The following is a 21,621-nucleotide window of genomic DNA, read 5'->3' on the forward strand; positions in this document are numbered from 1 at the left end:
TGAGCTGCGAGGTCAGTGGGTACAAACATTAAGTGGGTACAAACATCAAGATAGGCTTTGCTGAGTCACTTTCAAGCAGAAATCTGAAAAAAGTAAGGGCATGAACAATGTGAGTAACTAAGGAAAGAGTATTCCAGCAGAAGAAGCAGCCGGGGTAGAGACCCTGGCATAAGGGAACATGCCAAATAAAGAGGTCGGTACAATGGAAATGAGTGAGGGGAAGAGAAGTGAGGGATGAAATTAGGGATAGCTGTGTGAACTAAGCCCTCTTGCCAGCATGAGAGAACAGCTGACTGAATCATACACACACCTGCTCAGACCTTGTTGCGCAGTTGAACTATTGCTAGAAGCCATCTGACTCAAGACTTCTTATGTGAAAGAAATAATTCTACATTTGTTGAAGCCAAGGGATGTGTTTTTCTGTAACTTGTGGACAAAATTATTACTAATCAACAGAAGTTCTTAGTTTAATGGCTGGCTGGCATATGCAAGTGCCCAAAGCATGTTGGCAAATATACTTATGTGTATGTGTCTTTAGACCAATCTCATATAGTTAGAGGTAAGTGAATCTTTAAAAATAACAGTGACAAAAGTTCCAGTAGACACAGTAAACAGAAAATTAAATGGGGTATTTTAGGAGCTTATGATTTCTCTATTACTGTGATAATCTGTGAGATATTTTACAAGTACACAAAGAATTGAGTCTGCTGTGCCCTGTGCCATAACAGGTAAACAAAGATTTAAAAAAGATGGCACCAGTGGTGTTACTATAATTTGTTCAAGCTCTTTAAAACCTTTTTTAAATCTCACTACTAGTCATTCAGAACTTTATAATTTAGCTGACTAGATTTTGAGTGTGATTTTATCTTACTGTATTATCCACGATCTGTTAAATCCTGGCACAAACATGAGCTAGGACTTTGGTCTTTTGTGTGTCCCATAGACTGAAATAAAGCTACTTCCCAGTAGTTTTCTTTATGGATAAAGTTTTGTTCCTTCTGTTTCTGCCAATAAGAGAATTTGCTGGAGAAGTTCAGCTAAGTTGGGTAATCACATTGCAAGTATATTGCAGAAAGAATTCTGTTCGATAAAACCTGAAATAAATACATTTTTAGTACTTTTAGCTTTAAAATCTATGAATTAGGGGCGCCTGGGTAGTTCAGTGGTTGAGCGTCTGCCTTTGGCTCAGGTTATGATCCCAGGGTCCCAGGATCGAGTCTCACATCAGGCTTTATGCAGGGATCCTGCTTCTCCCTCTGCCTATGTCTCTGCCTCTCTCTGTGTGTCTCTCATGAATAAATAAAATCTTTAAAAAATCTATGAATCAGGGCACTGAGGAGGGCACTTGATGAGAGGAGCACTGGGTGTTATACTATTTGTTGCCAAATTGAATTTAAATAAAATATTAAAACATACAGTCTATGAATTAAAGTAGGAATACCATTTCAGCCAAGTTGTTATATATAGCATTGCTTTAAACCTTTTTATGGTGACCTTTGATTAGTAAGCTAAAGATACAAATTGATATAGTTTTATGTGTATACATTGTAGCAATATATTGAAAGCTCAACAATGCATTTTTAATACTATCTGTAATTCTCATGAGTGTATCTGTTTCATAACTTTTTATCTAGCCACAGTTATCTGTCATTATCAAATGACCATCTTTATAAATAAAACTAAACCTGGTATAAAGGTTAAAACATTATATAGGAATGGACAACTGGAATATCCAAGAACTTTTAGAGAAAAAGATGAGGTACTAAACCCAAAAGATAAATGATCTCAAATGACTGTCATCTTCTCCTACTACATTTTCTATGGAGGATTAGAAATCCAGATGTTAAGTGTTCCAGATAACTCAGCATAATACTGTTTTGTCCTTTCAAGTTTTTGCTAAGTTAATAGAATACATTGTGTTTTCCCATAGAAATTAAGATGACAGGTTTCCTGACATTTTGTTTATGACAATCTTAATTTTGCTAAAAATCTTTCATAGTAAAAGTATTTCATGAGATATATCAAGCTATGATATTTATAATTGTAGCATAGTTTAATGGCCTTGTGAGTATATGAGATGATTTCATGAAATCAGTATACTAAAGGGAAAATGAAGAAGAAAAAATATCTTTAGTTTTTTAAACTTTTATACCGAGATTAACACGTAATTTTATAGATTGATTTAAAAAGGAATAAAATTAAATATGCTGTAATTGCTCTTTATTGATGTGAATTTGATATATTGGACCAATTAAGGACTCTTTTCTATACAATATTCTTCTTATTTTTGTGCAGAGGGCTCTGAATGAGCAGGTAAGGATGACTTGAATTTGACTGAAAGTGTTCTGGCATAGGCCCTAGTTTTAAAGTGTCAACGTAAGTTCATAAATTATATCATATTGCAGGTACATCTCTGAAACCTGTTCTTAAACAGGTTGCTTGGTAGCTTGTTTTTAGATTAAGTGAATAGGCAATTTTATAAGGAACTATTTCTGGAAATACCAACTCAGCATAACTAAGAAAAACAGAAATTTCATTGGTAATTGGAATAACTTTTAAATGCATAATGTTGCTCTCTTATGTGAAAAGCAGATAGTAAAGTAGAAAAAGGAGATTATTGGAGTCTTCCATTTGAACCTTATAATTTGATTTATTTTTCTGAACATAGTAATTAGCTTAAAAAGCAAAATTATTATTAAATTTTAAAAATGAACTATTTTGGTAAATGTTTAATAAATTTTAAAAAGGTTTTTTAGAAATTTAATATCCATGAATAAGGAGATAATATGGCTCTTCTCTACTCTACTCCCCCATCCTCCAACAATTAGGGAGCTATTATATCAAGAAAGGTCACAGTAATTGTCTACTACGGTCTTATTCTACACTACTTGGAATAGTACATATTACGTATTTTGAGTAGTATAGGTAAGTTTTTTAGTTTACTGTATAGGAAATAATGTAGAAAAAGAAAAAAATACCATCCAAGAAGTCATTTTCATTATTCTTGTGTATATGGGAGGGTGAGTGGTTCAAGGGTCTCCTAAACATAGCTCTGGTCTACTATCTCCAAGTTCATCAACATTTCATGGCTAGCTGTTGACTATTATATAAGTACAAAGACTTCAACTTATATATTATGGCCCCAAACTTTCCATTCTAATCTTCTTCATTCTCCACACCCCTCCTTTGTATTCTTCTACTGTCATCTAATGAAATTACACTACTCAATTTCTAAACCATGCCTTATGGTCTGCTATAAAGAAATTGCATATGCTATTTCCTTTACCTAGGAATAGTTGTACCTGTTTAACAAAATTCTACTCATTTTCTAGGCCTATTTCAAATGTCCTCTTTTATGAAATTATTCCTGATTCTACCAACCAGAGGAAATCTCTCTCTTTTAGAGTCCCATAGAATTGATAGTACTAATCTTATTCTATCTTACAGTATAGGAATATGTGCATTTGTCTCATTTCCCCTTTCCACTCTGCTGGTATTTCCTTGAGGTAAGACTTTGTTATTTTTCCTCTTTGTATTCTCTGTGGCACCAAGATGTTAAACGAATTGGATCTTATTGAACAGAAGATTTAAGATAATGAGCTTCTTCCTTTACTTCAGTTTCTACAGATTAGCTTTCCATAATATAAAATGAAAGATCAACTATTAATAGGTGATTCAAGTCTGAGTAGTTTGGAAACAAATGATCACATCTTTGGTTTATCATAGTCTTCCAGAATAATGATTTAAAATTTAGATTTGTTTGGTTGTGTAAATAAGATGAAGTCAATGTAAATGAGACAATGGTTAAGATGTAAACATTTATTGGATCTGAATGTATTTAATTTGATCTAAAAAATAACCACTTATGCAAATGCACAGTTCTAAGTATGGAGGATAAGAAATAACCTTTTGGCAACATAAAACTAAAAGAATAGTATTGTTCATAATGCAATCAAAATGTAGTTTTAGCTCTTGATTCTGTGTGCTGCATACCTTAAAACAATACTTTTACCACACAAAAAAATAGGGTAGCTTTTCTTACTATCTCTATTTCAATTCATGCCTGAAACAAAAATCTACTTTAAAACAAATTGACTTTGGGACACCTTGGTTGCTCAGCAGTTGAGCGTCTGCTTTTGGCTCAGGGCATGGTCCTGGAGTCCTGGGATCGAGTCTTACATCGGGCTTCCTGCATGGAGCCTGCTTCTCCCTCTGCCCTCTCTATGTATCTGCCTCTCTCTATGGGTCTCTCTTGAATAAATAAATAAAATCTTAAAAAAAAAAACTTATCAGTCTTGTCTGGTTTCTTTAATATTTTTCCTTTTAACTAAATTCCTTCTCTGCCGTACTTCTTCGGAGGATTTATGATGTTAGAGGCAGCCTGGTTTTGAGTCTTCTATCTGTGTGCTAGTTCCAGTTCACCTCACCCACCTTGTTCAGTGTTTCAAGTTCCTGGTTATATAGGAGAGGAAAGGACTTCTTCCCCAACAGTCAAAGTTTTTAAAGTCACAGTATTATCACACAGAACATATCTAATATCAGTTTCTGACACATTTCTTTTACAAAATTAATACCAAAGTTCCAACTGAGTCACCCATCCAGGTAGCTTCACCAAAATAAAAGCAACTATACTGACACGAGTTATATTTCATCCTCCACCTTTGGAAAGTAACCGAAGTCATATATTCTTTCCCATCATCTACCAGCATCCATCAAATCTTCCTGTGACTCTTGATAGCAGGTGCTTTTTTCCCCAGAAATTAAAATCTCTTAGAAATGAGATGAGGTTTTTAAGATCTAAGGTCATACACTTTTTTCTCTTTCCTCAGTTGGGCCTAAGAATTCACCCTATCTCTGTCTTTTTTTTTTGTCACACCACATATACCCTCAATGGATTTCTTGCATAAGTTCTCCAGGATAGATTTTTAGGGGTTAGGTATTTTTTCTTTGCTTGCTTATATTTTGGATTTTCTTCTGTAGCCTAACCTGACTGTAATCTTTCCATAGGGTCTACTGAGAGATTTGCTCAGTTTGGTCAAACAGGTTGTACAACTCCAACTGAGCTTTTCTGTCATACAGCCCCCCACGACCCCCACTGCCCGACCCACCTCTAGTTCTAGGTGGCTCCTTTAACACGTATGCTCAGAGTTTTTTCTTTTTAGATTTTTATTTATTTATTCATGAGAATACATAGAGAGGAGAGAGAGAGGCAGAGACACAGGCAGAGGGAGAAGCAGGATCCATGCAGGGAGCCTGACATGGGACTCGATCCCAGGTCTCCAGGATCACGCCCTGGACTGAAAGCAGTGCTAAACCACTGAGCCACCGGGGCTGCCCAGGTATGCTCAGATTTGAAAATGACTCTGTTTCCTGAGCCAAGTAAACCTTTCGCCTAGATTGGATCCTGAATTTTGCTCTGAGAAGATTATGAATAAATTATTCTGGCTATATGTGAGAAGAACTGAGTATATTGTCAAGATAATAGCAACTTAGAAGTTACTTCTACACATAGATTTCTTGAATCTAAAAGCAAATAATGTATACTTCCTATTAGGTGTTTTGTTTTTATTTTTTGCTTCCTATGAAATTTTAAAAATGCTAATTAAAGTTAAAAATATCATTGATATAATGGAAGGCCATTTTCAAAGCAATATTTATAAATAAATTAACTTCTTGACCTTGAAATATCTCATTTTTCTCACTATTCACATTTGGTTTTGCTATACCATATAATAATAATTCTATTGTTCAAATTTCAGATAGACTACAGCTACTATCTTTCTAAGATTTCTTTTTTTTTTTTGATTAGAGGATAGAGAGATTAAAAAGAATAAAAATAAATAAGTTTCTTGCAGCTGTGGCCCATTATAGAGGATACCATTCACTATTGATGGAATTCTTTGGTTCTTCAGATAACTCTGTGGTTATCTGAAGATACTATATGCTGAAACTGATGAAGTTATTGTCTGACTAGATAATACTATGCATTGCTAAAGATGACTGATTATGCAAACTGAGGAATGCAGTTCCATAATATCCAAAACCAAAGATGATATAAATTGCTTTTAAATGTGTGCTATTTAACTGTAATTTACTTTGAATTTTTAATGACAATAGAAGAAATGTCTTTACTGTAGTTTTGTCTCTACTTTAAATTTGTGCTTTTAATCAACACTATAGCGAAGATTTGAATTACAATTTCAGAATTAGTACATTGAAAATGACACTAGAAATTGGAGAACCAAGGTGACTTCATAGAAATTAAAATTTTTCTAAGTATATTTTGCAAACATTAGCTCTATAAGAACATTGTGGAAAAAGAGAAGTAATGAGCAAACATATGTGGAGGAAAATGCACACATTGTATTGATCTTATGTGTGAATTAGAATATTACAGGCTCCGTCATGACCTGCAATAAAGAAAACTGTTTTAACTTTGTTCAGTATAACTTTCTTCAAATTTATTTGACCAAGGAACACTTTCTATGTATAATAGGAAGTAAAATTCTGTGAAAACTTTAATTCTGCATAAAAAACCTGGGGGAATATTTCTCCAGTACTTAGAAAAGCAAGAGTTTCAATTCTTTGCAAGTCTGATAAAAGATACAGTAGACATTGTCATCTTTGCCTGACTTTAGCCTATTCATTTAGCAAACATATCACTTTTTCACTGAAATACAATAAAACCTATGCTTGAAAATTAGTCATAGGCAATCATACATATAAAAGACATTTTATTTAGCTTTCTAAATGATTTATTAAGGAATGCAAATATTTAAAAGGGTAAATAGAAAGCTAATATAGAACCATGAGATAGACAACATCATTAATATGTCAGGCTATAAACAATACACATAGTATATGCCTAATGTATTTATCTATACAATTTTTCTTTTCAATGATATTTTGCTGTAGAAACCAAGGTATAGAGAACTATATATTTTTCATATGTATCTTTTCCTTCTGATGATGTGATGGATTTTATTTTTTATTTTTTATTTTTTATTTTTTTTTTTGTGATGGATTTTAAATATAAAGACTCAGATATTTTTATCTGAAGCATAACTCCCTTCTTTTCAAAATTTTGTTTCTACTCTGAAAAGCATAAAGAAACAGAAGCCACAGAGATGTGTGTGTATGTGTATACACACGTGTATGTATAATACATGCACATGATAGCAAAGTCATATAGAAAACGTTAGAGAAAAGCAAATAGATTTTTGACTCATTCTTTCCCTTTACCAGAGACAAACTTTTAGGTTTATAACCTTTATCAAGCTAAAGAATTTACTTGTTTACTTGTTCATTTATCTTTACTCTTAGATGACTAAGCAGCTTAAGACACAGTGTTGTGCCGGTCAACCTCTACTTTTTAAATTACTCAACGGTGAAACAAGTGAAATGCAAGGATTAATTTCCTTTCTGTGGTTCCAATTCCGCGACCTTTAGGCTTCCCAAACTAGAATATTCTTGTCATAAAAATCATTTGGATTCTCTTTTTTACATTCCATTAGTTGTTTAAATTTTTCCACATTTTGATTAGTTTCATATTTATACCATAACTTTCTTATATAGTTATCTGGAACATGAAGTTATCTTTTAAAAAATTGGGTTAAAATACACATAGCATAAAATTTATCATTGTGATCATTTTTAAGTGTGCAATTCAGTGGTGTTAAGTGCATTTACACTGTTGTGCAGCCATCATCACCATCCATCCACACAACTCTTTTCATCTTGCAAAACTTAAAACTCCCTGAATTAAACAGTAGCTTCCCCTCCAGCTCTTGGCAACCACCATTTTACTTCCTTATCTCTATGAATTTGACTACTGTAGGTACCTCGTATAAGTGGAATCATACAAATTATCTTTCTTTCTCTTGTGCTGGTTATTATTTTAACCAAAGTGGCAATCACCCTGTTAGTTTTTTTTAACCTGTGGCCGTCTTTGTTTTAACTCTGTTGGTCTCCTCTTTTTGTGTGCTTTGATTTTCCTATAAGACTGGTGTATATTAGTTCTGGACTTTCATTTTATTAAAATGGTGGCATGACTTTGTATTTCCAAACATCTTCAGTTTTCTCATACAATGCCTTATTTTGCTTCATTGTTTTCTAATATCCAGTAATAAAAATAAGTACAACTTCCAAAAGGAATAGAGTTGCTAGGAATTAACTAAGAAGACAATACCACTTCATATTCTAGTTGGACTTTTTGAAGGAGTTGATAAACACACTAAAGTTTTTGTAAAAAATAAACAAAACAAGAAACCCAAAGAGAAAAATGGGCAAAGCATATGAAATTATTTTATAGTCTGTATTGATTAGTGCTTATTTTATTCTTCTCTAAAGAAATTCAACTTATTCCAGAAAGACTCATATTCCTTCTTCTTCAAACTCATTTATTTTTATGTTACTACCATAAGAGTATGAAAATGAATGTTAATGTTTTTAAACCTCAGGGAATAGTAATTATTGCAACAGAGCAAAAATAAACTCCCCTAAAAAGTCTGGCAATTATATGACAAAAACACAGGACTCTGACTTCAATGATAAAGTTCTCTTAAAAGGACTCATTGGAGTTACAATTACCAAATCATTTCAAAGGAAAGAATAAATGCATTTTACGAAACAAATTGGCATGGGAAATAATGTAGTATCAGGTTTCATCTAAGTGTACAACTCACTATTTCCCCTCGAGGCTTAAACAAATATTACATGAATGAGGGCTCTTGTAAAATGTTATGTTTTGAAATAGATTTCATTAATGGTTTCTAGTGATAATTTATTTCTCCCTTTATGCACAAGTCTCTTCTCATACTAATAATGGATAGCTTATTTGCATATAAATAGATTTCAGTATTTGCAGAAGCAGAGACCAAATATGTTTCTTTTTCTCCCTCTGGACATTGTTAAACAGATTTAAAAAAAAAAGAGGGGAAGGGGATATTGCAATAATTAGCAATGAGGAATTATAACAATTTTCTTGACCAAAAATTTTTGCAGGAACTTTATTTGGTGTTTTTATTGGTATACTTCATCTCAAAGGTTTAGACCTCTATTAAAATAATAAAAAAGAATCTGCACAACTTTCTCAGTGATGATTTTTGGTATACCTATGGCTCAAACAAAAACAACAAAACAGCTTGATATTGGTTATTGAAATGTTTACTCTGGCCCTCTGGGTATCTTCTTCTAATTAGTTTTTACTGTTTCTGATGAGGGGGTATGTTCCATCCTAGATAAGGTAAATGCCACTTCTGTGACAATATTGCTTCATTAAATAAATCCTTTGTTTTTGAAACATAACAAGTTGCATGCTTATGATCTAGAGAGATTTTTTCCTTTCAGTTAAAAAAATGTACAGATGCTAATTTTTCAGTCATCATATGGTTAAAAGTACCAAGTCTTCAAAAAAAATCATTAGAGAACATATGTCCTTCCTAAATATAATAAGAAGGCCTTTTAAGCATGCTTTCATTACAGCTAACAGTAGACATTAGTGAGGAAAGAACAATTAAATCAGGGCTTTTAAAAGATATCCACTTGATATTCAGCTACTTGACTTTAAGTGTTTGAAATAGGATATTTTCCTGTATCATAGTACACTTAGTATTTTTAAGTAATTCCTTTAGGAAATTAAGATAACAGCTGCTTTCTGGTAGGTTCGTTATCTATTAATAAGTGTGTCTTTCTGACCAGCAGAGGTCACTCCGTGTAAAGTGAATAATGAGTTTAGCTTTCAAAGAAGACAGCAAACATGACCATTCTATTTGAGCAATCCTATTTTACTTGATTTCTGTTACTTGCATGAATACTCTTTTCATCCCATGTTATACATGCTTTTCTAGGTGAGTGAGGCAGTTCCTCCGGGTACAAGACCTTTCCAAATATGAAGCCAAAACATTCTGAAAGAAATAGTAAAAATATTGTATTTAAATCTATGTATTTTTGAATATTATACAGATCTTTTCTACCAGTTAAAAAAACAAAGTAAGAGAGAACAAGTCCTTCGAGAACATGACACATTGTATCCTGCCACAGAGAGGCAGCCTTCACCAAAAGATGGGACTCAAGACTCTTTGGTTTCTAGGAAAATAACATTATTTCTCGATTTTTTTAAAAGACATTGTTTATAATAGGTTTCGAAAGTAGCAGGATGTGGCATCCTTGACAGCCAGTGATGCGACAATATGGAGATTTGAAGGCAACTTGATTTTTAGAATTGTGATATTTTTGTTTTCCTTAAATGTATATGTACTTATTATAAATTTAAAAGTATAGGTATAAAATCAAAATTATATCCACTTATGGTATGCTAATGAATTAATGATCCATGAACAGAATACCTAAATTTATCATAAAGACCAATTTATTCCATCTTCTAGACCTTATTCACCTTTTAGAGAAATATCATGTTCAGGTGAAAGCATAACATTCTCATTTAATTAAGATGATTTTTTTTTTTGGCAAATTTGGTATTTTTGGAGAATACTGGAGATAGCTAAACATTAGGAAGGCAGTGTGAAGTAGAAAAAGAGTTATTAAAATCATAGAGCCAGTCATAAATTCGATATTAACTCAGTTTCCTGTGAAATTAAATGGTTTTATTTTCCTTCCTTTGAGGGAGGATCCAAGGATTTTAAGTGGTTGAATGATGCGTCCTTACTCATTGTGTGGCTTTGAGGAACTTTTCCAGGCCATTTTATCCTCCTTCTATACAGGAGGAACCCAAAACTTAACAAGTTTTAGAGAATTTATGAAGGTCACATGGCTAGTGTCAGAAATCTTGAATTTAAATTTTGGTTTAAGATTTATTATGGGGGCACCTGGGTGGCTCAGTAGGTTAGGTATCCAAATCTTGGTTTTGGCTCTGGTCATGATCTCAGGTTCCTGGGATGGAGCACTGCGTTGGGCTCTGAGCTAGGTGTGGAGCCTGCTTAAGATTCTCTCTCTCTCCTTCACCTTTTTATTTGCCCTACCTCCTGCTCACACTCTCTTTTTCTCTGTCTCAAATAAATAAATAAATAAAATCTTTAATGTTTTATTCTGAAAAATGATACTCTAAAATAAAATAGAGATGTGAATATACTTCACAAAATTTCATCTTTCATGATCATGAAATAAGATCTGCGCATTTGGTTCAAAATTGAAATAATGTGACATGGCCATAACAGAATACTTAATTATGTTAAGAGACTTAAATAACAGAATTCATAACTAAGAGACTTAAGTCTCTTTCTTAACACTGCCAGTCTCCTACTAATCTCTCAAGCAATGGTTATTCTAAATGCATTTAAAAACATTTATGTGAATATCATCTAAATATAATTTTCACATTGTAAATAGAAATAGGACTTTAAGGTATCCATTTTTCCATAGACAATTTCTTGGGAAGAAAGTAAAATGAAGAGAAAATAATTAAAATGCTTAAGGTCACAGGAGTAGATTCTAGTTGACTCATTAACAGACTCTTTCCTTGATTTGACTTAGTTTAGCTCAATTGGCATTGACTGAAGCTCTACCATAAGCAAGCCCTGAGGCATAAGAGAGTCAGATATATTCTAAAGAAATGATAGTTTCATCTATAATTATAGAAGGTTATTTTTCTGTGGATAACTAATTCTTGAGAGAAAAAAGATTTAATGTTTAGATATATTTGCTAATTGCTACATATTAAATAGTGGTTTAGAGGACTAAAGCAGTAGGATTTGTTAAATTTTTGTTTTCTTGGTTCTTTCAGAGAATATGATTTATTATTTTGGCATGACTCCAAAGAATCTACAATCTGACACTAATCTAGGTGATTCTGATGGCTATGATTCATGAACTATACTTTGGGAAAGATTAATTTAAAATATATGGTGCTGAATATGATTCTCTTTTTTAGTCTTGATATTTCAAGCCATTGTACAAGTTCTCCCAGAGGCCAGAGGAGAAAGAGGTCCAAAGCTATGGGAGGCCCTGTGTGTCATGGATATTAAAGCTAGTTGAGGAAACCACTTACTATTTGGAAATAAACACCATTAATATAAACAAATCCCACTGTTACTTGTCTTAGTTAAAATTAACTAGTGGTAGTTGATGAGAAGGCTTGCAAGGGAAGAATTTTGCTTAATTCTCATAGTAGTATGCTATTATTCCATGAAGGTATGGGAACAGAGTTAGAGAATATTTATATTACATGATCACAGGAGCAGAGTAAGCAGAGAACACTGGTAAGGTGAAGGAAAACATCTTATCTAGATTTAAATCTAAGTATAGATTTAAGTTTACTGAAAAGAAGCAAGAAGCTTTCTAAGATATTCAATGGTTAACATAATAGTTTTTGTTTAATCTCTGATGAATGTAAATAAAACATTTGCACATCAAAGCATGAAAACCATTTTACTTAATAAGATATGTTTGTTTTAAGGTACAGAAATTTATTCATTTAAATTGCAAATAAACATCTTAACCTTTGTTTAATTGGCTTGTCACTTAGGCTCTTTCAGAAAACTCTAAACTCTGGGAGTCTAGCTATATCATAGCAGAGCTATTCAGAGAAAGTTTCAAATCTAAACACTCTTAGAAATCTAACAATTTTTAGTAAGTTAAATGTTAAATAGTTACATTTTAAAGTGTTAAAAATTAGCCAAACAGGGCAGCCCGGGTGGCTCAGCAGTTTAGTGCTGCTTTCAGCCCAGGGCGTGATCCTGGAGACCAGGGAATGAGTCCTGTGTCAGGCTCCCTGCATGGAGCCTGCTTCTTCCTCTGCCTGTGTTTCTGCCTCTCTCTCTCTTGTGTGTCTCTCATGAGTAAATAAATAAAATCTTTAAAAAAAATTAGCCAGTTTTAAAAAAATCATTACTTATTTTCTATATCTTTCTTAAAAAATTTAGCTTGCTTAATATTAATCAAATGTTCAAAATGAATTTGATGTATATATATATTTAAGGAACTCCACATCACTTAATCTATGATATGATGTGTTTTACAAAGAATAGCATTATTATGATTTTTATATATAACATTCACAGAGGGACTACCTTACTAATTCAGCTTTAATTAAGGGTTAAAATAATGATAGTGATGTAAGAGGACTTGGAATATATGCTGAAACTTATGCTACTTTTTTGCTTAGGTAATTTTCTTTGCATTCTAGCTCCAAATGTTCAAATATGAACAGCAGGATGTAAAACCCAAAATTTGGTTAAGAAAGGAAAATTTGCTACTTTGCCAAGCCAGTTGTGAGGTATTTTATTTACCTTGAAAACAACTTCATATTTCATTATTTGATAATTTTGTTCATTTATCAATAAAAACAACTCATGTGTTACATATTTATATACCACCTACTCAAAGTGGTAGTAGGTGAAAGATGATCATTCTTCCTTCCTTTGGTTCCTAAATTCATACAGAAAGTGTATCATACCTACATTTACAAGAAAGTCTTTCAAATTTGTATGATGTACTTATCAGAGAGTGAAAATATCTTTTTTACAGGTCCGTTTAAAGACTTCATTTGATAGGGCTTATGGGTGCACATTTTTGTAAGAATTTCATAAGAATGTTTTAGAGGTACACTGGGTAAACATACGCTGCTGTCTGAAGATATATTTCAGTGTTAGCCAAAGCTATCTGATTTTGTATTTATGTCATAACAGTGATGGCCCTACTCCTTACTCAATGTTAGGAACGCACGTTTTAACAGATGGATGATTTAGGTAGACTCCAATTGATGCAGTTCTCAGTCTACTTAGGTTGGAGTGCATTATAGTAGGCTATTTCTTAGGGACTGTGCTGGCAGTAATTCTTGGATAATTTATAGTACTTTTAAGATGTCATTCTTAAGTATTTAAGGTTTTATTTCTTAAAACATGTAATTCCCATCTTGTTTTTGAAAGATGTTAACAAGATGGTAAGACATACATGGAATTTTGGTTAAAAGTTTATTCATTATTGAAACATTTGTCTGTTTTTTCTCATCACCTATAAGCTTAATTTGATGGACAATAGCTGTTTGGTCATAATCTGAAGTGCCATTTCATCAAATCAAGTCTTAGAAGCAGAAGAAGAGCAGTAAAACTAAATGTGGCTTTGACATGATGATAATAGTTCCTTGTGTACTAATCTTTTGTCTTAGCTATTATTTCATTCGTAGCTGAATAATAAAATCAGCATGAGAAAATGTGTTCCATAAAAACCAAAGTCTCTAAATGACATTTTAAAGCCATGCAGTCCATTTTAATGACAATTTCCTCGATGCTTTTTAATTCCTAAAGACATGCTCACACGTGGGATATTTACTTTTCAGTAGTTTTCTTTCAGCTTAACATGAAAAAAAGAAAATACTCGGTATTCATAAGCAAAACTGACTGCGTAACATATAAATTTTACCTTGTTATGAAGAGAGCCATTTCTTAATCTGAGGTTTTGTAGCTTTATTTATAGAAATAGTTATTTCTGAATCCACACTAATGTACAAATATGATTTTTATTTTAAATTACTCATTGTTCCTGTTCTCTCCCATTTTTACCCTAGAGCATTGGTTGACATTTCATAGTCAGTTGACAGACAACAGGGCTGGAAAATGTGTAATTATAAGAATCACCTGCTCTTGAATTCCCATTCTATAATAGTTGTGATTCAGGCAGACTTTTTGTAGGTGTTTGATTTGGAATAATAAATTTTCTTCTTCCATTACCTGTGATTAAAATGTGGCATTTGGTAAATAAATAGAAGATAATTTCTGCATAATCTATCTGTGAATCAGAGCTGGTAAAGCAGTATAAATCTTTGACCTGTATCATATAAGCAATGGCATATGAAATTGGAAATATATTTTAAGGGACATGTGGGTGGCTCAGCATCTGCCTTCGGCCCAGGGTGTGATCCTGGAGTCCTGGGATCGAGTTCTGCATCGGGCTTCCTGCATGGAGCCTGCTTCTCCCTCTGCTTATGTCTCTGCTTCTTTCTCTCTCTGTGTGTCTCTCATGAATAAATAAATAAATAAAATCTTTTTAAAAAAAGGAAATATATTTTAAGATCAAGTATAATAAATCATTTTTTTAATGTTCTGTACCTTGAAGCAAACTACTAAAATGCAGTAAGATGTACATTGAGAGTTGTACTTTGCTTGATGCTCCTCAAAGAAATTCTAATAAAAGGAAATCCACTTAAACTATATTTGAATATTTTCTTTTCTTTTAATGAGTTATAACCATGAAGGTAAATATTTATCAGTTGCTATAGTATGATAGTAAGGACAGGGAATAGACCATATTTCATTTCATTGTTGAAAATGAAATTTACTGATACAACAGAGTTTGGCTAATAGTCTTACCTGTTGTGTTAACCATTATACATCTTTATGGTTAAAGCTGCAATTTTTAATTAATTGACTGTGGAATCATGCACCCAGTTCCTGATGATAAATTTCTCTTCTTTTCTGTATGCTGCAGTAACTGATACATTTTCCCATGTGTAGTTTAGTTTGTATATATCTATTTGTAAAGGTATTATGTATGTATATGTACATTGTTTCTCTGCCCTATGAATAGAAATTATATTATTCCAAAGTCAGGAATGCAAGATGGCATTTGCTACAACACTTTGTCTTTTGGTAGATAAAAACACTTGAGCTTCTGTCTTACTTAGTCCATTCTGACTATTATAACAAAAATACTGTAGACTGGGTAGTTTAAATAGTACAAGTTTATTTCTCACAGTTACTGGAGTCTGGGAAATTCAAAGTGATATTTGATTCCTAGTGAGGGCCTTCCTCCTAGCTTGCAGGTAGATATCTGCATACATGGGAGAGACAGAGGGAGAATGAAATTAATTCTCTTGTGTCTCTTTGGAAGGGCAGTAATCCCATCATGAGGGCTCCACTCTTGTGACCTAATTACCTTCTCTTCTTTTTCTTTTTGAAGATTTTACTTATTTATTTGAGAGAGAGAGAGAGAGAGAGAGAGCATGAACAGAGGGGAGGGGTAGGGGGAGAAGCAGACTCCCCACTGAGCAAGGAGCCTTGTATGAGGCTATATATCCCAGAATCCTGAGCCAAAGGCAGAGCCTCCCAGGTGCCCCCCTAAATACCTTCTGAAGGTCTCCATCACATTGGAGATTAGGGTTTTAATATAGGAATTAGAGGGGCCACAAACATTCAGTTCATAGCAGGTTCCTACAAAGCCTTTATAAAAAGGCTTTATAATTTTGGAAATCTATCCTATTAATTGAGTTGATGTTAGAATGATTGAACTAGAGCCAAATGTCATCTTTCATTGTAAATTTTGAAGTGTCCAATGTTAATAAAGCTAAAGCCTTAAAATGTTTCATGTGAATTTATCAATTTTAAAATATTTTAGATTTGAAAACATCTGCAGGGATCTATTCTTGAAAGTTGTAATTTTTAAATGCATATGTACTAGTGAGATGGATGCATTATTTTGTATTCTATTAACATCTTTTTATCTACTATTTCACTGTTTATGTCCATTGTCAGTATTCTGTGCTCATGTTGTTGCTTCCTCTCCTCACACTCTCTTTAATCCTCTAATTTAGTTTCATCCATCATCTCTCTTCCAGATGCTCCCTGGTTACCTGTCTGTGAAGTCTCCTTTTGCAACATTTGATATAGTAGGCCTCTAATCACTCTCTGGAAATATAGGCTTGGCATGTGACAGATACTCAATAGTATTGGCTAACATATGAATAGAGACAAGAAAAAAACCTCTCCCTATTTTCTTTCTATGATGTTGTGCTAGCCATATTCTGATCACTAGACTATTTCCTTCTTTGACTTTTCCCCTGCCTTCCTTTATGCAGAACCTCCAAGTTTCAGTCCTCAGTTACTCAGTTTTCCCTGTGCATGCTCTTTCACTTAGAAATACCTCAACTTTCACCTCTGTGTGAATAATTCCTTTCCTTTTCTTCAGGACATCTTTCTCATATTTCAGTTACGTATCTCAAGTTGTCCTCTGAACATTTCTTTTTGGATATCCTGCCGTATTTTCAGTCCTAACAGGTTCAAAACAAACACATGATGTTCCTCTTCAGTGGTTTCTCTTTTGTGCTTTCTTATTTTTGTCACAGTATTGCCTTTTTATTGGCCATTACTCATTTTTAACTTCTTCCAGTCACTATACATATTAAATATTTATTGCATCTCTTAGAAAATATTCTGAGTTGTTCTTCCTTTCCCTTACCAATGTTAGTAAACCACTTATTAGTGTCCTTAAAACAAACCATCAAGTCATCCCACCCTATAAAAGTACTACCAAAGTTTATTTCATAAACTACCTCTTTCTCATGAATCTCCCTTGGTCTAAAACCCAAGAGCTACCCACTGCCTGTGGAAGTAGCTTCCAAAAGCTTTTTTAAAATAAATAAATTATTTATTTTTTTAAAGATTTATTTATTTATTTTAGAAAGAGAGTGCATGCATGCAAGAGTGGAGAAAGGGGCAGAGGGAGAAAATCCCAAGCAGATACCTGCTGCTGCTGCTGGACTCCATTCCAGGCTTCATGAGATTATGACCTGAGCCAAAACAAAAAGTGGGATGCTTAACAAACTGAGCCACCTGGTGCCCCTCAAAATGCTTTAAAAAATTAATTAGACAATTTTAGTTTAAAAAGTATGTAGGATCCAAAGAAAAATAAATCCAGAGCTATTTTGAATGAAAATAATTCAGGCTTCTACTTGTGCTTTACCTATACATTGTTTCCTGGGTACTAATGTGTAATTCTGAGGGTACTTTAGAGTACAATTTGAAACCTATTGGCTCTAGTACAAAATCGTTATTTGGGATTAGGCCCTATTCCATTCAGCCAGTTTGTTCATTATATCCAATTGTTCCATGTGAATTCTATCTTTGTACCTCAGCTTCTATCATGTATAGTGCCCAGAATGCTGTTAAATAACTTTTTTTTGCTTCTTTAAGTCTTATTCATATTTCCAAATGTATTTTCTATACTGCATCTTTGCTGAACATATGAATGCATTTTTAGGAAATAAAAGAATTGGGTATCTTTTTCACTATGTATGTATCTTGAGGGGGTACTATTTTCTTTTTTGAGAAAATACTTCTGTATTACATTTAATTATTAGATGAACAAATATCACTTTTTTGTGTGCTTATTGTATTTCAAAGCCCTAACCTGGATGGTTTTAAGCATTCAAAAAGAATGAGTCCAAGATTGTTTGATGCTAAAATTATACATTAGGAGCACATATCTAAGAATAATGTGACCCAAATCAATAATTTTAACATTCTTTTATTTTCTACGCTTATTTGCTCTTAGGGCCTGCAACATACGATCCTGTTTTAAAGAAATCTTGCTCCATACCCTTATTTGTTAAAGCATCAAAGCGTTTTAAAGATTCCAAAGAGATTACTCCTGGTCCAGCGACTTATGAGGTTTGTCAATAACATATCTTTTTTATTAATAACAAAAGAATAGAATAATTTCCAGAAAGTACTGAAAATCTCTACATTAAAGTCCTTTCCATATGTTTTACTCATATTACTGGCTAATCAAAATCTTTTGCCTGAGGAAGGCATTTTTATAAATTTATTTATTTTATTTATTATTTTTTAGAGAGAGAAAAAGCATGAGATGGGGGAGAGGCAGAGGAAAAGAAAGAGAATCTTAAACAGGCTCCATACCCAGCATGAGCCTGACATGGGGCTCAATCTCATGACCCTTAGATCATGACCTGGGTCAAAATCAAGAGTTTGACACTTACCTGGCTGAGCCACCCAAGTGCCCCAGAAAGGCATTTTTGAATACATTCTGACATTTTTTCTTAAAGATTGATTTAAGAATTATTTATCAATTTATCTGTAGATGTCCACTATAGCATATATATATATATGTATATATATATATAACTTTTTTTTTTACATCCCTGCAACTTAATAAACTTAGTTGTTCACATACACAAATGGAGATTTTCAAGTACTTATTACAATCATGAATTTTTAGAGAGCTCAGAAGATAACATCTTGGTTCAGTAATATCACTTATAGATCTTTTATCTTCTTTTAATAATTATAGATGCTGTATTTTAGATTCATAACAAATACAGGATTCTTTTAGATTGTGGCCTTCTGATTATAAGAAGGAGGATTAAATAAATCTGCAAGTTTTAAAAATTGTGTCACAGTCAGCCTTAATTCCCCATCTAGGATGAATAAGTCTCCCATTCTCATTCTACTATTAAAAGTGAAATATTTTATAGTGACTTATAGCAAATAATTTAAGAGTTAATACTCAATGCAAACCACAGTGAATATTGTTCTTTGGGTTAGTTAATGACAAGTTCATTTTTCTTGAATGTATGCTTTTCTACTTATTTAAAATGTCATAATCTAAATAATTTTTTGGCATTCTGTCAAAGCAGATTCATAATATAACAGCGGGAAAAAAAGAAAAGAAAACAAATGATGAAAGAATTATTTTACTTGTTGGCTATTGATTCCCCCAAAAGACCACTACTAATTCCTGCTGATTAAGCAATGAGAATTTTATTTAGTTCGGAAAGGGAAAATCTGTTAGATAGTTTTAATAGTTTTTCAGAAGGTGCAAGTTAAAGGACTTATGATATTTTAGGACCTGGGCTGTATGATGTAAGACAGGTCTTAAAATTGGGGAATTGATTGGGATTGGGCAAAGTTTATGACTTCTTTATTTTGAGTAATTGGGCACAGTAAAGGAGTGTCTTGAAACAAGTCTTAATCAGTAAGCTATCAGTCTTCATAAGTTAGGTGGTATAGCTGTTCATACTCTGATCATATTATCATATTAAATCATTAACTGAACCCTTCTGCCCTACTTTTAAAAACTGACTTAAATGGTATTTACAAATAATAATGCCAGTAAATCTAATGTTATCTTTTTATTTTGTGATACAAAAATCATAAAAGGTGTATTTACTAGTCTTTCTAGTATTTAAAGCTGATCTTTTTCTTTCATAAGATTTTATAAATTATATTTATACTTTCTTACAGTCACTTTATAGCAAATTATTTTCTATGTCAAAGGAAAACATTTATGGGTTTGATAATGATGTTTATTCAGGTATTGCCTGAAATTTCAAATTAATATATCATAAGTTACCTTTCAGGTAACTTTCCTATACATATGCCATACTGGAAGGTAACTTTCCTATTGAGAACTGAGTGTATAATATTTTTTTCTTCCCAACACACCATTTGTTTTCTTTAATAATTGGTAATTTTCTGAACAATTTTCTTTAAAATTTTCCTTCTTATAAGAAAAAGTTATTTTTAATTTCTAGGCCAATAAATTATTACTAGGTCCCTTTATTATAACTCACTCTTATTTTTTAATTTAATACTTTTTTTCTCTACTGATTTTAATAAGTTTAAGTTGAAAACTCTTGAGAACATATTTGCCTTAAATATATAAATAACAGATAAAGATGATTCTGGAAATTTAGAACATTGTTTTAAGACAGCAATATTACATTCTATTTAGAAAGTATTTAAATGTATAGGACTTGTGCCATCATTGATTTTAGTGTCTCATATTCACACTGGATCCAATGTGGGTGGTACTTAAAATAATATCTATAACAATAGCTCTCTTAAGTTAAACAACCACATTTGCAATGTCTGCCTGCCATTTTTATTCTTGTGTGAATAATCTTTTGAATTTCCCAGGCAGAATTAGTGTTTTCTTTTTTCTTTCTTTTTTGATGTGTGTAGGGGGTGGTCAGAGTTGTCAAGGGAACATTATTCACTATTTTTCAATTACAAGCTAATCTGTTTATCTCTTTTCTCCTTTTAGTTGTTGATATTTATTGCTTCACTATCACTGATCCTTTTGAAGATATAATGAAAGCTAGGGGCTCTTGGGAAAATTTTGCATGTATGCTCATAACAAAAACCTGTGTATGCAGTTTTAGATGGTTGCTTAACTTACAAAAGTTCACTAATAGCTTCAACCAAGAACTCTCAATAGTAAATTCTAAGCTCCATGAGAGCAAGACTTATTTATTTTTATATTATTAGGGCTTCAATCATAGAATCTGGCATTTGGTAGCATATTAATAAATGCTTATTGTATAGATCAACAAAATGGATAATGCTAGGATTTTCTTCCCAGGATTGAATCACGAATCTTTACCTATGAATAAAGATTTACTTACTAATTTAGTTCTCAGTGAGAAGAAATATATATATATATATATATCCTTTTAAAATAGCAGCAGCAATAAATAAATAAATAAATAAATAAATAAATAAAATAGCAGCAGGTTTTATCAACTGATCCATATTCTCTTGTTGAGTAAGTCTCACTAAATGCCAACTTTTAAAGGTTTACATGAGGCACTATATTGTTTTCTGGAATTTAAAATTGACAGTTATTATATTTTTAAAACTTGAATATTTTCAAAACTATATAGAAGAAACTTCAGTGAATTTAATTTTAAAATCCTCATTTAAATATACAGAAAAAATTAAATACACTTCTCTTTTAAAAAGCAAATTCTACTGAAATTGATTGAAATGTAACAAGTATTTTTGAATATATTTTTTCTACTTTATTGAGATATGATTGATATATGTATGCATTGTAAATTATTATCACAATTAGGTGGTAATAAATGGTGCC

The 21,621-nt window shown here is 32.4% G+C and overlaps 1 protein-coding gene across 1 annotated transcript in view; it reads left to right on the top strand.

Moving 5' to 3' along the window:
• The window catches only part of STPG2 (sperm tail PG-rich repeat containing 2), a 537,574-nt gene that overhangs the window by 305,208 nt on the left and 210,745 nt on the right, over nt 1-21,621 (top strand). Inside the window, exon 11 of the mRNA XM_072757274.1 lies at nt 18,283-18,398. Within this exon, the coding sequence (XP_072613375.1) occupies nt 18,283-18,398 (116 nt within the window). The remainder of the gene's footprint in view (nt 1-18,282; nt 18,399-21,621) is intronic.

Source organism: Vulpes vulpes, chromosome 4 (assembly GCF_048418805.1).
Source record: "Vulpes vulpes isolate BD-2025 chromosome 4, VulVul3, whole genome shotgun sequence".
Classification (NCBI taxonomy): Eukaryota; Metazoa; Chordata; class Mammalia; order Carnivora; family Canidae; genus Vulpes; species Vulpes vulpes.